Source organism: Bombina bombina, chromosome 3, assembly GCF_027579735.1.
Source record: "Bombina bombina isolate aBomBom1 chromosome 3, aBomBom1.pri, whole genome shotgun sequence".
NCBI lineage: Eukaryota > Metazoa > Chordata > Amphibia > Anura > Bombinatoridae > Bombina > Bombina bombina.
The window spans coordinates 192,533,074-192,549,323 of record NC_069501.1 but is presented as its reverse complement, the minus strand read 5'-3'; the positions used below and the strand labels follow the sequence as shown (position 1 = coordinate 192,549,323).

Sequence of the window (16,250 nt, the reverse complement as noted above, 5' to 3'; positions counted from 1 at the left end):
GTTCCTTTCCCACCAGTAACAGTTGAGATAATAGAATCCAACTGAGAACCAAATAATTTGTTACCCTGGAAAGAAATGGAAAGTAGAGTTGATTTAGAAGCCATATCAGCATTCCAAGTTTTAAGCCATAAAGCTCTTCTGGCTAAAATAGCTAGAGACATAAACCTGACATCAACTCTGATAATATCAAAAATGGCATCACAGATAAAATTATTAGCATGCTGAAGAAGAATAATAATATCATGAGAATCATGATCTGTTACTTGTTGCGCTAAAGTTTCCAACCAAAAAGTTGAAGCTGCAGCAACATCAGCCAATGATATAGCAGGTCTAAGAAGATTACCTGAACACAGATAAGCTTTTCTTAGAAAGGATTCAATTTTCCTATCTAAAGGATCCTTAAACGAAGTACCATCTGACGTAGGAATAGTAGTACGTTTAGCAAGGGTAGAAATAGCCCCATCAACTTTAGGGATTTTATCCCAAAATTCTAATCTGTCAGACGGCACAGGATATAATTGCTTAAAACGTTTAGAAGGAGTAAATGAATTACCCAATTTATCCCATTCTTTGGAAATTACTGCAGAAATAGCATTAGGAACAGGAAAAACTTCTGGAATAACCACAGGAGATTTAAATACCTTATCTAAACGTTTAGAATTAGTATCAAGAGGACCAGAATCCTCTATTTCTAAAGCAATTAGTACTTCTTTAAGTAAAGAACGAATAAATTCCATTTTAAATAAATATGAAGATTTATCAGCATCAATCTCTGAGACAGAATCCTCTGAACCAGAAGAGTCACCAGAATCAGAATGATGATGTTCATTTAAAAATTCATCTGTAGGGAGAGAAGTTTTAAAAGATTTTTTACGTTTACTAGAAGGAGAAATAACAGACATAGCCTTCTTGATGGATTCAGAAACAAAATCTCTTATGTTATCAGGAACATTCTGCACCTTAGATGTTGAAGGAACAGCAACAGGCAATGGTACTTTACTAAAGGAAATATTATCTGCATTAACAAGTTTGTCATGACAATTAATACAAACAACAGCCGGAGGAATAGCTACCAAAAGTTTACAGCAGATACACTTAGCTTTGGTAGATCCAGCACTAGATAGCGATTTTCCTGTAGTATCTTCTGACTCAGATGCAACGTGAGACATCTTGCAATATGTAAGAGAAAAAACAACATATAAAGCAAAATTGATCAAATTCCTTAAATGACAGTTTCAGGAATGGGAAAAAATGCTAAAGAACAAGCTTCTAGCAACCAGAAGCAATGAAAAATGAGACTAAAATAATGTGGAGACAAAAGCGACGCCCATATTTTTTAGCGTCAAATAAGACGCCCACATTATTTGGCGCCTAAATGCTTTTGGCGCCAAAAATGATGCCACATCCGGAACGCCGACATTTTTGGCGCAAAATAACGTCAAAAAATGACGCAACTTCCGGCGACACGTATGACGCCGGAAACGGAAAAGATTTTGTGCGCCAAAAAAGTCCGCGCCAAGAATGACGCAATAAAATGAAGCATTTTCAGCCCCCGCGAGCCTAACAGCCCACAGGGAAAAAAGAGTCAAATTTTTGAAGGTAAGAAAAAATGATTAATTCAAATGCATTATCCCAAATATGAAACTGACTGTCTGAAAAATAAGGAATGTTGAACATTCTGAGTCAAGGCAAATAAATGTTTGAATACATATATTTAGAACTTTATAAACAAAGTGCCCAACCATAGCTTAGAGTGTCACAGAAAATAAGATTTACTTACCTCAGGACACTCATCTACATGTTTGTAGAAAGCCAAACCAGTACTGAAACGAGAATCAGCAGAGGTAATGGTATATAAATAAGAGTATATCGTCGATCTGAAAAGGGAGGTAAGAGATGAATCTCTACGACCGATAACAGAGAACCTATGAAATAGACCCCGTAGAAGGAGATCACTGCATTCAAATAGGCAATACTCTCCTCACATCCCTCTGACATTCACTGCACGCTGAGAGGAAAACCGGGCTCCAACTTGCTGCGGAGCGCATATCAACGTAGAATCTAGCACAAACTTACTTCACCACCTCCATAGGAGGCAAAGTTTGTAAAACTGAATTGTGGGTGTGGTGAGGGGTGTATTTATAGGCATTTTAAGGTTTGGGAAACTTTGCCCCTCCTGGTAGGAATGTATATCCCATACGTCACTAGCTCATGGACTCTTGCTAATTACATGAAAGAAAAATAAATAAAAATTGAACAACTTTACATTTTACTTATGTTATCTATTCTGCTTTCTTTTTTTGGTATCATTTTGAAAAACATACCTAGGCAGGCTAAGGAGCAGCAATGCACTACTGGTAGCATCTGGTGATTGGTGGCTGCACATACATGCCTTTTGTCATTGGCTCATTTAATGTGTTCAGTTAGCACCCAGTAGTGCATTCCTGCATATCCTTCTACAAAGGATACCAAGAGAATGAATCAAATTTAATAATAGCAGTAAATTAGACCTTCAACCTGCCTATTTAATCATACATTTAAGCTGCCTTTGTCGGGTTCATATATGTGTTTCTCTGGCATATCACAGCCAGTGCCTCACCAGCCTCTGACCTCACCGCACGTCACTGGTACAAAAGTGATCCTGTTATAACTGTTGAAGGCTAAAATGTTAACTCTAATGCTAAAACCATGAGGTTCCGTCACAGAATAAAGAGGTTATGTAGAAATATAGCACAGATTACTACTTTCAGATGTTCATTTTACTATGAATATGCTATATAATATTAACAATTTTTTTTTGTTTTTTATTTACTTAAAAAGCCTTTGCCAAGAGATTTTCTTTTTGAATTTAACCTCTATAACTTTATATTACTAAATGTAACTGAAACAAAAACATGTGCATACCTGACTTATGTACTGTAATATTTTGACACCATGTATATTGTATGTTCTTTTACTGAACCTCAATAAAATAATAAAATATATATATAAAAAAAAACTTCATAAAGACCCCATCCCAAAATTTAAGAAACAACTTGGTGATCGACTGGGAGTAGCAAAATTGAAGGGAATCTTAGATTTAGATTAATTCAACGTTTTTGCATAAAATAAATCCAAAAAGGTACCTGGTCTTTTACTGTTTACCCAAGATGCATAAGGATCCAATTTGCCCACCAGGAAAACCTACTGTTTTGGTAATTGGTTCCTTATGCAATAATTTACCCAAACACTGTACATTGCTTACTACTTACAAGCCCATTGTATATAATATTCAATCTTATTTAAAGGATTCTGTGAACATTGTGAATAAGTTAGAGGGCACATTATAGGAGAAATAATTCTTGGAAATAACATGATGTGGAAGCTGTCTATAACAACATGCCACATTCTAAGGGAATCAAAACTTTAGCAGTTGAAAAGGCTTATTGACATTTGCTATATGCTCATAAAAATTCACATTGGATACAGTGGAGTTCATACGGGAACATAATTATTTTTGGTTTGAGGAAATCTTATCAGCAAGTTTGAGGTACTTTGGCTATGATACAATATTTGCCCCTACTAATGCTAATATTTATACGAGTAATTCTGAAAATGTAACAATTTGTAATAACAATCCCCACCTATGTATTATTGTGAAATACTATTGTTATATTTGCAATAGTATTGTTACCTGGAAGGTCTCAGATATTATAGCAAAGATGTTTATTGCATCTGTTAATAGCAATTACTTTATCATTTTTGGCTAATATCACTGACCAAAGTATACAATTTTAGACTTATTTGTATTTGTTGATGAAGACAAAAATATGATGTGTAATTATAGGAACAAAAGAGACTGTAATAGGCTGCTCCATGTTTAGAATGGTCATTTGAAAAAATGGAAAAGCAACCTCCCCAAGGGTCAGTTTCAGTGGATTCACCATAATTGCAATAGGGATGAAAATTTAAGATATGAATCAGAAATCATAAAATATCCTTTTCCAAATAAAGGATATTAAGAGGATTACTTAAATAACTCAATGGCAGAAGTGGAAAGTGTGGATAAGAAATATTTTTTTGAGGATCAGGTCTGAACAATTATGTCCCAATGATAAGGTTAACTCGCTATAATGAAGGGTCGATGCCTTTTAAGAAAGTTTTAGGGAGACATTGGTCCATTTTAAGAAATTACCTGCAGTTCAATAATATATTAGAGATTATACATGTGTTACTTTCAAGTAAAATCACAATTTAAATCTGTTGCCAACTACTAAACTCAAAAAAGACTAAAGAGCCATTAAAAAGGGTATCTCAGATTGGTTAGGAACCTATGTGGGTACATGGAAATACACGACTTACAACTGTAGTACGTGTGCCCATATTCCAAGGGAGAGAAGAAACTTCTTTTTTTAAATTAACAGAATAAAAATGTTCAGAATAAAAGAAAGATTTGGTTGCAACAGGTCATATGTTGTATTTCAGCTAGAGTGATCTTTATAGGTGGAACCAAATGTTAGATCTGGAGGTGGTTCAATGAACATTTTTGCTAGCATTAGAAACAATTTTTTTTAAAAATATAGCGTAGAGGAATTTTTTAGAATAAATTATGGCAGCAATACAAGCAGTTTAAGGGTTAAAGCAATTTAGTCTTGTAAAATGTGATCTGTTAGGAGGGAGAAACATTGAGGAGATGTTTTAGACAATATAAATTAGACTGCCTGACACCAAAACATTAAAATATAGATATAGATTTAAAGGGATAGTCTAGTCAAAATTAAACTTTCATGATTCAGGTGGGGAATACAATTTTAAACAACTTTCCAATTTTTCTTTTATCATCAAATTAGCTTTGTTCTCTTGGTATTCTTTGTGGAAAGTTAAACCTAGGTAAGCTCAAACTTATATTTAAACTGTTAAGAACCGCCTTTTATCCCAGTGCACTTTGACAGTTTTTCACAGTTAGACACTGTTAGTTCATGTGTGTCACATAGATAACATTGTGCTCACTCCCATGTAGTTATTTAAGAGTCAGCCCTGAGTGGCTAAAATACATGACTGTCATAAGCACTGAAATAAGGGGGTAGTCTGCAGAGGCTTAGAAACAAGATAATTACAGAGGTAAAAAGTGTATAAATATAACAGTGTTGGTTATGCAAAACTGGGGAATCGGTAATAAAGGGATTATCTATCTTTTTGAACAATAACAACAATTCTGGAGTAGACTGTCCCTTTAAAAGCTCTCTTCTAATGTGTTTGTCCGAGGGTCTTTGAGTATATTCACGGTTTTTAGACTTCTATTTGAATTTATATTTTTGTCAGTACAGTACATATTTTATGAATCTATAAGTTGGTTTATAAATGTGAATGTATTAAGTGTACATGTACAAATCCATTAGTTTTACATTTGTAATATGCATATAAAGCTTTGCCACCTCTAATGCTATTAGGATACCACCTTTAATAGGAAAGAATCCTGAAGACTAACCTTTTTAATGAAGTTTAAATATGTTGTAAATACAGCTAATTATACACTCTGGAGAACATGTAGAATATGCATTTTGTGTCATAAGTTGGTTTACTAATGTACACTCACCTTCAACTTTATTAGGTACACCTTTTCAATTGCTTGGTAACACAAATTGCTAATCAGTCCATCACATGGCAGCAACTCAATGCATTTAGGCATCTAGACGTGGTGAAGATGACTTGCTGAAGGTCAAACCGAGCATTAGAATGGGAAAGAAAGGGGATTTAAGTGACTTTGAACGTGGCATGGTTGCTGGTGCCAGACAGGCTGGTCTGAATATTTTAAAAACTGTTGATCTACTGGGATTTTCACGCACAACCATCTTTAGGGTTTACAGAGAATGGTCAGAAAAAGAGAAAATATCCAGTGAGCGGCAGTTGTGTGGCCGAAAATGCCTTGTTGATGTTAGAGGAGAATGGGCAGACTGGTTCTAGATGATAGAAAGGCAACAGTAACTCAAATAACCATAGATGATGAGACAACCAAGATATGCAGAATACCATCTCTGAATGCACAACACCTCAAACCTTCATGGAGATGGGCTACAGCAGCAGAAGACCACACCGGGTGCCACTCCTGTCATCTAAGAACAAGAAACTGAGGCTACAATTCACACAGGCTCACCAAAATTGGACAATAGAAGATTGGAAAAACGTTGCCTGGTCTAATGAGTCTCGATATCAGCTGCGACATACAGACAGTAGGATCAGAATTTTGCGTAAACAACATGAAAGCATGGATCCATCCTGCCTTGTATCAATGGTTAAGGCTGGTGGTGGTGGTGTAATTGTGTGGGGGATATTTTCTTGGCACACTTTGGGTCCCTTAGTACCAATTGAGCATTGTTTAAATGCCACAGCCTACCTGAGTATTGTTGCTGACCATGTTCATCCCTTTATGACTTCAGTGCATCCATCTTCTGATGGCTACTTCCAGCAGGATAATGCACCATGTCACAAAGCTCAAATCATCTCAAACTGGTTTCTTCAAAATGAAAATGAGTTCACTGTACTCCAATAGCATCCACTGTCACCAGATCTCAATCCAATAGAGCATCTTTGGGATGTGGTGCAACGGGAGATTCGCATCATGGATGTGCAGCCGACAAATCTGCAGCACCTGCATGATGCTATCATGTCAATATGGACCAAAATCTCTGAAGAATGTTTCCAACACCTTGTTGAATCTATTCTGTGAAGAATTAAGGCAGTTCTGAAGGCAAAAGGGGGTCCAACCCAGTTCTAGCAAGGTGTACCTAATAAAGTGGCCGGTGAGTATATATTTACTTATAAAAGTTTGACTGTATAAAAGTAGTAATATTAGATAGAAAGGTCAAAATTGAAATGTACATGGGTGCATTTCAATATGAAATGTAATTGTTTTTAAATTATACTTCCTTTAGCAAAAATGCTTCTAGTAAAAGTTATTACTGCTTTTCTGCAGTATATGCACATATCCTATGAAGGCCCGTGCACCAGTATTCAAATACTCCCCCCATCTCAGAGAGCTGGTGGTGGTGTGTATTGCTCCAGAATACAAAATTTGTGTCAAACAGCCACTGCTGACTATCTGAGAAAGTGTCATGTTTAAAGGGCCATGATACCCAAATGTTGAAACACTTGAAAGTGATGCAGCATAGCTGTAAAAAACGGACTAGAAAATATCACCTGAACATCTCTATGTAAAAAAGAAAGATATTTTACCTAAAAAGTTCCTCAGTAGCCACATCCCATTGTAAAGGACTTCTAAGCAGCAAATCAGTATGTCTGTCCCAGGACAGCGAAGGGAGTGAGCTTCGTGAACACTCATCTTATTTCCCTATTCAGTTTAAGGAAGTTTACCATGAAATCGAGAGTTAAGTGAAATCTCACGAGATCACAGTAAAAGAGTTCATGACCTCAGCACTGTTGATGCTGATTGGCTGCTGTTCATTTCTTCATTTTTTTTTTTACCTGCAGCTGGGCAGCAGCTGAATTATAACTTTTTACACATTACAGATTGTGAGGTAAAATATCTTCCTTTTTTACACAGAGATGCTCAGGTGATATTTCCTGTCAGAAGATATGTGCGTATGCCGCTTAAAAATAATAACTACTAGAAGTATTTTTTTGCTAATGGAAGCATATTGAAAAAATGTTTATATTTCAAATTGAAATGTACCTGTGCACATTTAATTTTTGACCTGTCTATGCCTTTAATTAAACAAATAGGACAGTGGATACTGCCTCAGTACCAAGGTGTTGCAAATCCAAGAAGTCTCTTCAGAAGTAGGTTTCTTACCAATGTCAGCAGAGATGATTTTTTCTTCTGCACCAGCTTTAGCTATGACCTCACCCCTGTAACACAATAGCAGACTGTTAGATGTATTATGTCTGTTAGAGCTACATACCAAATAATACAAATAATTATGTATGTATAACTGCACTTGCAAACTGACATTATTTGAAGGTAAAAGAAAGTTAGACATAGTTTAATAAATGCTTAAAAAATGTATTTTATTTTAAAGGAACATACAATTAATATGATGTTACATTATTCAGTAGCCCTTTCCACTGCTTATTAGTGAGCAACACTGAAAGTAGCTATGTCACTTACTAGATAATAAGGTATAAGTTTAAGTGTGGTGTTTAGTGAAAAGCACTATAGGCATCAGTGATTTAGATACTTTTAAATGGAAGTGGAGGAACTTTACAGCAGGTAACTACATTTGAGAGTCACACTCTACTGTTTATTAGATTTTTGTTCATTAAGTGTACTATTAAATGCTTTAACTTCATTATATACACCTCTGTGTTCCTGAGACACATACAAACATATCATACATTATCAATATCAAAATAGAGACAATGAATCATATTTTGGTTAAATATATCTGGAGCAGTCATTAAAATTCAAGCTGTAGCACTCTGCAGTATGCATGGCAACAAGAAGAGTGTATGCATGGCAACAAGAAGAGTGTAAAAAGAAAAAAATAATACTGCCTCACAATATATACCTAATATTGCTAGGACTCCCAAAAAAACTAATTTCCCTAAGGGTTAATGGAGAAACAAAGCAAAGAAGGGGAGCAGTGCTAAGATAAGCAATAGGGTACCTATTATGATATATAAATTAATAGATGGGTGATACCTAATAGCTAGTGAGTGTGGACTTCAAATGCGGGTATAATGTTATATCAAATAGTGATTACAATAAATTAAACAATTATAGTATGCAAAGAAATATAAATGATATATAAAACAAAGTATGGGTAAGAGAATGAGTTTATGGTACCCTGATTGGCTCACACTTTTTTGAATCTCTGACTGACTGAAAAGACACCTGTAATGGCTACATCTCAAGGAACCAAGTAAAGAAGAAGAAATATTCAGCAATACTCTGGAAACAGGATTCCAACAAAGCCACTGAGTGACTGCACTCTCTTATTTACAGTGGCGTCACTAGGGGGTGCGGGCCGCACCTGGGTGACACCCTCCAGGGGGTGACACCACCAACAAAAAAATTTTTTTATTGAAATTCAAAGAAATACAATGTAGAGATGCATGTAATTTTTTTATTAGAGGGGCCAGCATTTGTGAACATTAGTGGGACTAGGGAAGTTGTAGACACATATTTTTGAGCCAGCGCTGCAATTTCCACAAATAGTTTTCCTGGCTGCTTTTCTTGTTTGTACTTTGCACCTCCACTGCCCAATTTCACTATGAATGTTGTGGGCATGCCGTGGGGCTTGCAAAGTTGTGCTGCTAGCCTAAACCTGCCTGCCTATCTGTGCTGACTGCTCAGTGGCATGTGGAGCAGTGGAGTCACTCACTGCTGTGCCGTCTCTCTAATCGGGAACTGGGAAATCATGAGGGGGATGACTGTCTGACTCTGTCTCTAAAGTTACGGTACACTAAGTTCAGACTGAAGAGGTAGGAGGGCAGGTGGGGGTATGGGGGTGAGCAGAGAGCAGAGGTGCTTGGCCATAAGAAGCGGTAGACACGCAGCCCGGGGCTGTGCACTGACAGACTTGGAACAGAGTCAGAGAGCAGAATTTTCATAGTTTGCGCCTAAACCTTTTCTTTAGTGATTTATTTTTAGAGTGCTCTGTTTATCTTTCATTTGATGCTCTGCTGAGCCAGGGAGCATCTCTAGGCATGAGCTTTATAATTAATGCAGTGCAGTTTACATATTTTGTATGTGCGTGTGCCTGAGTGTTTCTGTGCGTGTGCCTGAGTGTTTCTGTGCGTGTGCCTGAGTGTTTCTGTGCGTGTGCCTGAGTGTTTCTGTGCGTGTGCCTGAGTGTTTCTGTGCGTGTGCCTGAGTGTTTTTGTGCGTGTGTCCGAGTGTTTTTGTGCGTGTGTCCGAGTGTTTTTGTGCGTGTGTCCGAGTGTTTTTGTGCGTGTGTCCGAGTGTTTTTGTGCGTGTGTCTGAGTGTTTTTGTGCATGTCTGAGTGTTTTTGTGCATGTGTCTGAGTGTGTTTCCGAGTGTTTGTGTGTGCATCCGAGTGTTTGTGTGTGCATCCGAGTGTGTTTTTAAGTGTGTCTGAGTGTTTGTATGTGTGTGTGCTTTCTGGGGGGAGGGGGGGTGACACCATAACGTACCGCACCGGGTGACACCAACCCTAGTGACGCCACTGTTTAGAGACTCATCACAAGATTCAGGAACGGATGCCTGTGTGATCACGCAGCTATATTGGCTGACAGGCGTGTAACACACAGGATACTTCAGCACTATTCACCCAGCGGTGTTACGGTACTTTCTATCACCATTTGATCACATTTGGAATAACACTCCCATCACAAAGGACACCCTTCTATGTATGTGCACAACCATTGGAAAATCAATTTATTTTTATCACTGACCCTCTTCCTTATATTTTTGAAAACTAACATGGACAAATAGCAATTGGATACTGTTTTTACCTATTTTTTACATTCCATCTCTCCTTCGTTTTTATATATTTTTTACTATTCTATTTTTAGATATTTTATACCACTTGGTCCATCATAGACTATTGCAATAGTTTCATATTTTATGTTTAGAGGATCCAGATCCTTGTCATTGTTTTATTGTAATATTTTATTGTGATACAGTATTGTTAAGAATAAACTCATTCTCACACCCATACTTTATTGTTTTATATATCATTTATATTTCTTTGCATACTATAATTGTTTAATTCATTGTAATCACTATTTGATATAACATTATACCTGCATTTGAAGTCCACACTCGCTAGCTATTAGGTATCACCCATCTATTCATTTATATATCATAGTAGGTACCTTATTGCTTCTCTTAGCGCTGCTCCCCTTCTTTGCTTTATGTAACAAGAGTGAATGCAACGTAAACTGCATGTGACAGGACAATCATTGAGATTTTCTTGATTGCACAAAATAAAAGCATGGCATTGCCTCAGGAAGGCCGAACGGGGGAAGAAGCAGCAAGGTTAGGGGGGTCCTTACATGTGAAGCAACATAGCTGCTTGTTCAATGCAGTATACACAAAACTTGCATTAGGTGCCTGGAGGGAGGGATTAGTATCATCCTCTTATAGCAAGAGAGGAAAGAAATTACACTGCAGTAAATAATTATGTGAACACTAAAAGTCTGCACAGGAAAGTTTTTTAAATGTTGTGAAAGAAGTGGCTGGGTGACCAGGAAGCAGGCAGCTCTTGCTATATCCTACTTAAAGTGAAGGTAAAGTTCGCAGTATTAGAATCTAATACTATACTTTGCAGCACAAATGAGTGGCACTTTCATTCATGAAAAATTCTAATTTTACTTTTCTACCGTGTTTTCGCCGTTTTAATTTGACATTTTGCTATATCCAAATTCAACCCGTTATTTATTTATTTTTTTAACATGCTGGTCACGTTTTTACTCCAGCCAATTGATTTTCTGGCCGTTAGGCGGCCGCCATTTGACGTCATCCCTCTCTTGGATGCTATGCGCATGCGTTACCTTTGTTTGCTGTCACTGGGAAGCCAAGCGCGGCCCCATTTCGTGCATGCTTAATGTTCATGGCTATGAGCAGTTCTGTCAGGGCAAAACTGTATTTGTTTATTTCTCTGGGACCAAGAATGCTGATGGGGTGAGCTGGTGCCCTGATTGTGTGATCGTTGTTTTTTTAAGTGGATTACGTAGCATTCTTATTTATAGAAACTTCAGGCTGGGATTACCGCATTCGCAGCGACGAGTTTATGCGCATGCGCAGTTCATTTAGTTGCCGTGCACGAGCCTTGAGACCGCTCTATACGTCATAAAATGAAAAATCAGGAAATGGCTCATGGGAGGAGTTTGAAATAGAACGGTAGGGAAAAATAAAATATCAATATTATAGAAATAAGTAATGTTTCAGAGAAAATAACTTTGTATGTTATAAGCAGCATTATTGAATAGTGCTTACAGAACAATCTAACTTTACCTTCATTTTAAGCCACTTCAGTATCAGACAGAGTAGCCTGGACACTGGCTGTGGTACTGCTAACAGATTCTGGAGTTGTAAAGCAGTATAGTGCTGACAAATAGCTATAATGATGTGTCAGGATGCATAACAAAAAAAAAACTTGTGACTAATAAAAAACAGGCAAACTAAAGCAAACTTGCAGTGCCCTCTAGTGGTTAGTATAAAAACAGTGCATAGTGTTTAAAAACAAGAGATGCATTATTGGACTCTTAGAAGTTAAACTGTAATTTTTCAATACAGTAACATTTAATAATATTGTGCCACTTGAGGTGCCAATTCTACTTCGATGTTGAAACACACCTAGATGTCCGGTAAACCCAGTGGCGTATTTAGTAGAGCTGTACATTATTTTTTATACAAATGCACATTTGTGACAAAAATCAGATATTCATTTTAACAAAACAAATATCCGAATGAATGCACCGAAGAAAACTAAAAAAAATACTGATGAAAATAGTCAGTATTTATTTGTTTCCTTTCATGTTTTTAAGGGGTTAATACCTACCTTACCTTAACTTTTTACATGTAGCTTTGAACATTTACATTCGTTTTAAACAATACGAATACCGAATAGTGCAGTCAACGAATATTTGGGGAAAACTATTTCCCTGAATATTCGGTAAGAAAATTTCAGATGAACCAAAAATTTCTTGGCTGCACAAGTCTAGTATTTAGTTTTTTTGGTGCTGCCCTAGGCACTCAATCTCCTTCCACCTCCAACTCCCAGGTTTTATGACTTTTTTTAGCCATAAACATTTTTTGTTCAGGGACCCTACACAAGTAGTTATTTTGTGATGGATTTGGAATATTAAAGTCATTTAAACTGAGCCAATCAGTGAGCTAGATGTGCACAGTCAACAAGTATATATATATATATATATACATACATATACACACACGCATATACAGGTGACCGTCTGTTTACGCAAGTTCAATTTGCGCCGTTTCAGAATAACAACCTTTTTTTTTTTCAGTCATATGACTGCTATTGAAAAGCTTTTAGAAAGCAATGCACTAATCAAAAAAGCCAGTATGTGGAGCTGTCCGCTTGTTTTGCAGCAAAGTTATGCAACTTAACTGCCTTAAAATTGATCTGTATACACAGATCAGACCAGATCTATTGAGCAAAATTTAGCAGGCACTTCCCTATTATCTTCCTGTCCAGCAGCTTCAGGTGAGGGTGCCTAACTGCCTATTAATCACTGCAGATTGAAATGCATACAATAGGTGCAGACCCAATATTATCTAACATGCTAACAATGCAGAGAACTGATTGCAGAAAAATGCAAATAAAAAACGTTTTTGTTCATTAAACTTAGTTTGATGATACAATCTATATTTTTAGGTTTATAATGCTGCTTAGCATTTAAAGTCTTCATTTCAAAGCTTTAAAAATAATGTATCAGGTGTTACTTATGACAATTTTGAGAGGGGCCTGGAACCTAACTCTCTCACTTCCCATTGACTTACATTATAAACTGGGTTTCAATTTACAACGGTTTCGATTTACAACCATTCCTCCTGGAACCTAACCCCGGCGTAAACTGAGGGCTACATATATATATATATATATATATATATATATATATATATATATATATATATATATATATATATATATATATATATATATATATATATATATATATACACATACACACACACACACACACACACATATACATACATACATATACACAAACGCACATATAAATAATTTGTCCATTAAAAAAATAATCTCTGGCTGTTCTATCCAGAAATATACAGATTTTCCACTAACTCTGATGCTGTACCATACCTGTTATATGTGCACAAGGCAGAAAGAATGCTGTAGTACTAACACTAACTGTAGAAGTTAAAGCTTAAACAGTGCCACCAACACCCATCCTCGATATTACCTGACAAGCTACCTCATGGTCCGTTGCAATCCGCAACTCCCTGGTATCCAGTTCAGCCTGCTGGGATTCTCCCTGCCTGTCAGATCCTGGGGCTAATGCATCCTACTCACTCACACCATCCACCTGCAGTCTTCCAGCCATCGCTTGTAAGCATAAGTAAAGTAAGTGAGCGGGAAGGCCTGGGTGTGTAAATAAACCCACTAGAGCACAGACTTAGGACAAGCCGGGGATAGCGGGCCCATATACAACGTAGGATAGAGAATGTGAGGGACCTCAAAATCTTGGCGTCAGGTTCAATTTTTGTGTCACTCAGGCACCTGGGAAAACTGAGTGCTGAATCACACAATGGTCTGCAATGCATCACTGAGCTTTCTTAGGCAGCCATGTTTGATATTAGAATTAGTGCCCTTCCCTGTAACATTCTATATCTATACTGGCTTTTGATGATATACACCTAGATGCCTGTGATGCTTATCCTTTTACTTTACTTACACACTCTACTCTTTATAATTTTTATTGATTTTAATGAACAAAAATCAATAAACACACAAAACAAGAGTGGCAACTTGCTGTAAATCGTCTCTTGCTGCATCATCAAATGTGAGGGAAAGTCTCTGAAACAAAGATTTCAAAGTATGATTTTTTGGTATCCTGACTCAATGCAAGCCACCCAATGTGCATAATTTGGGGGGGGGGGGCGACATAATCTATGCTTACAGGTACCTGATAAATTCATTTCTTTCATGGTGGTAGAGTCCACAATCCATTACTCCTGGGAATTACTCTTCTCTACCTCTAGGAAGAGGTGAATACAACCAAACCCCAAGAGCCCTATAAAACCCCTTCCAACTCACACATACCTCAGTCTAATGTATAGCCAAACAAACTGAGGTAAGAAAATGAATAAGAGCCATAAAAGGAGCAGGTAAAAAGATATGCGCTAAAGAAACAATTTACTCTAAAAATAAAAAAAAATAAAAAAACAAACACTCACCACCATGAAAAAAATGAATCAGGTAAGCATAAATTATGTTTTCTTTCATACAAGTGGTCCACAATCCATTACTCCTGGGAACTAATACCCAAGCTGTGGAATCCACGAGTAATAACATAAAGGGAGGGATATAAAAACATATTTTCATTAATTAAAATAAATTAAATCCAAAACCCCATTATTTTTTTCAATGCACTAAAAATAAAGCAAATAGGCAAAAAATAAATAAAATCAAACTCAGAAAGCTGCATGAACAACTTTCTTACCAAAGGCTGATTCAGAAGAAGCAAAAACATCAAAATGGTAGGATTTTGTAAAAGCATGCAAAGGAGACCAAGTAGCTGCCTTGCAAATCCGGTCAACTGAAAAAAGGCAGCTGACCTAGTAGAATAAGTACAGTCCTGGCCAAAAGTTTTGAGAATGACACAAATATTAATTTTCACAAAATCTGCTACCTCCGTTTTTATGATGGCAATTTGCATATACTCCAGAATGTTATGAAGGGTGATCAGATCAATTGCAATTAATTGCAAAGTCCTTCTTTGCCATGAAAATAAACTTAATCCCCAAAAAAACATTTCCACTGCATTTCAGCCCTGCCACTAAAGGACCAGCTGACATAATTTCAGTGATTCTCTCATTAACAAAGGTGTCAATATTGATGAGGACAAGGCTGAAGACCACTCTGTCATGCTGATTGAGTTAGTATAACAGACTGGAAGCTTTAAAAGGAGGGTGTGGTGCTTGAAATCATTGTTCTTCCTCTGTTAACCATGGTTACCTGCAAGAAAACACGTGCAGTTCTCATTGCTTTGCACAAAAAAGGATTCACAGGCAAGGATATTGCTGCTACTAAGATTGTACCCAAATCAACCATTTATTGGAACATCAAGAACTTCAAGGAGAAAGATTCGATTGTTGTGAAGAAGGCTTTAGGGCGCCCAAGAAAGTCCTGCAAGCGCTAGGACCGTCTCCTAAACTTGATTCAGCTGCGGGATCGGGGCACCACCAGTGCAGAGCTTGCTCAGGAATGGCAGCAAGCAGGTGTGAGTGCATCTGCATGCACAGTGAGGCCAAGACTTTTGGAGGATGGCCTGGTGTCAAGAATGGCAGCAAAGAAGCCACTTCTCTCCAGGAAAAACATCAGGGACAGACTGATATTCTGCAAAAGATACAGGGATTGGACTGCTGAGGACTGGGGTGAAGTAATTTTCTCTGATGAATCCCCATTCCGATTGTTTGGAGCATCCGGAAAAAAACCTTGCCTGGAGAAGAAAAGGTGAGCGCTAATATTAGTCCTGTGTCACTCCAACAGTAAAGAATCCTGAGACCATTCACGTGTGGGGTTGCTTCACAGCCAAGGGAGTGGGCTCACTCACAATTTTGCCTAAGATCACA

General features: G+C 37.2%; 1 protein-coding gene across 3 annotated transcripts in view; it reads right to left on the bottom strand.

The window, feature by feature from the left end:
• The window catches only part of NIT2 (nitrilase family member 2), a 183,925-nt gene that overhangs the window by 56,575 nt on the left and 111,100 nt on the right, over positions 1–16,250 (bottom strand). For all 3 annotated transcript variants that reach the window (XM_053706061.1, XM_053706060.1, XM_053706059.1), the window contains one exon: positions 7,790–7,845. In XM_053706061.1, coding sequence (XP_053562036.1) covers positions 7,790–7,845 — 56 coding nt within the window. The remainder of the gene's footprint in view (positions 1–7,789; positions 7,846–16,250) is intronic.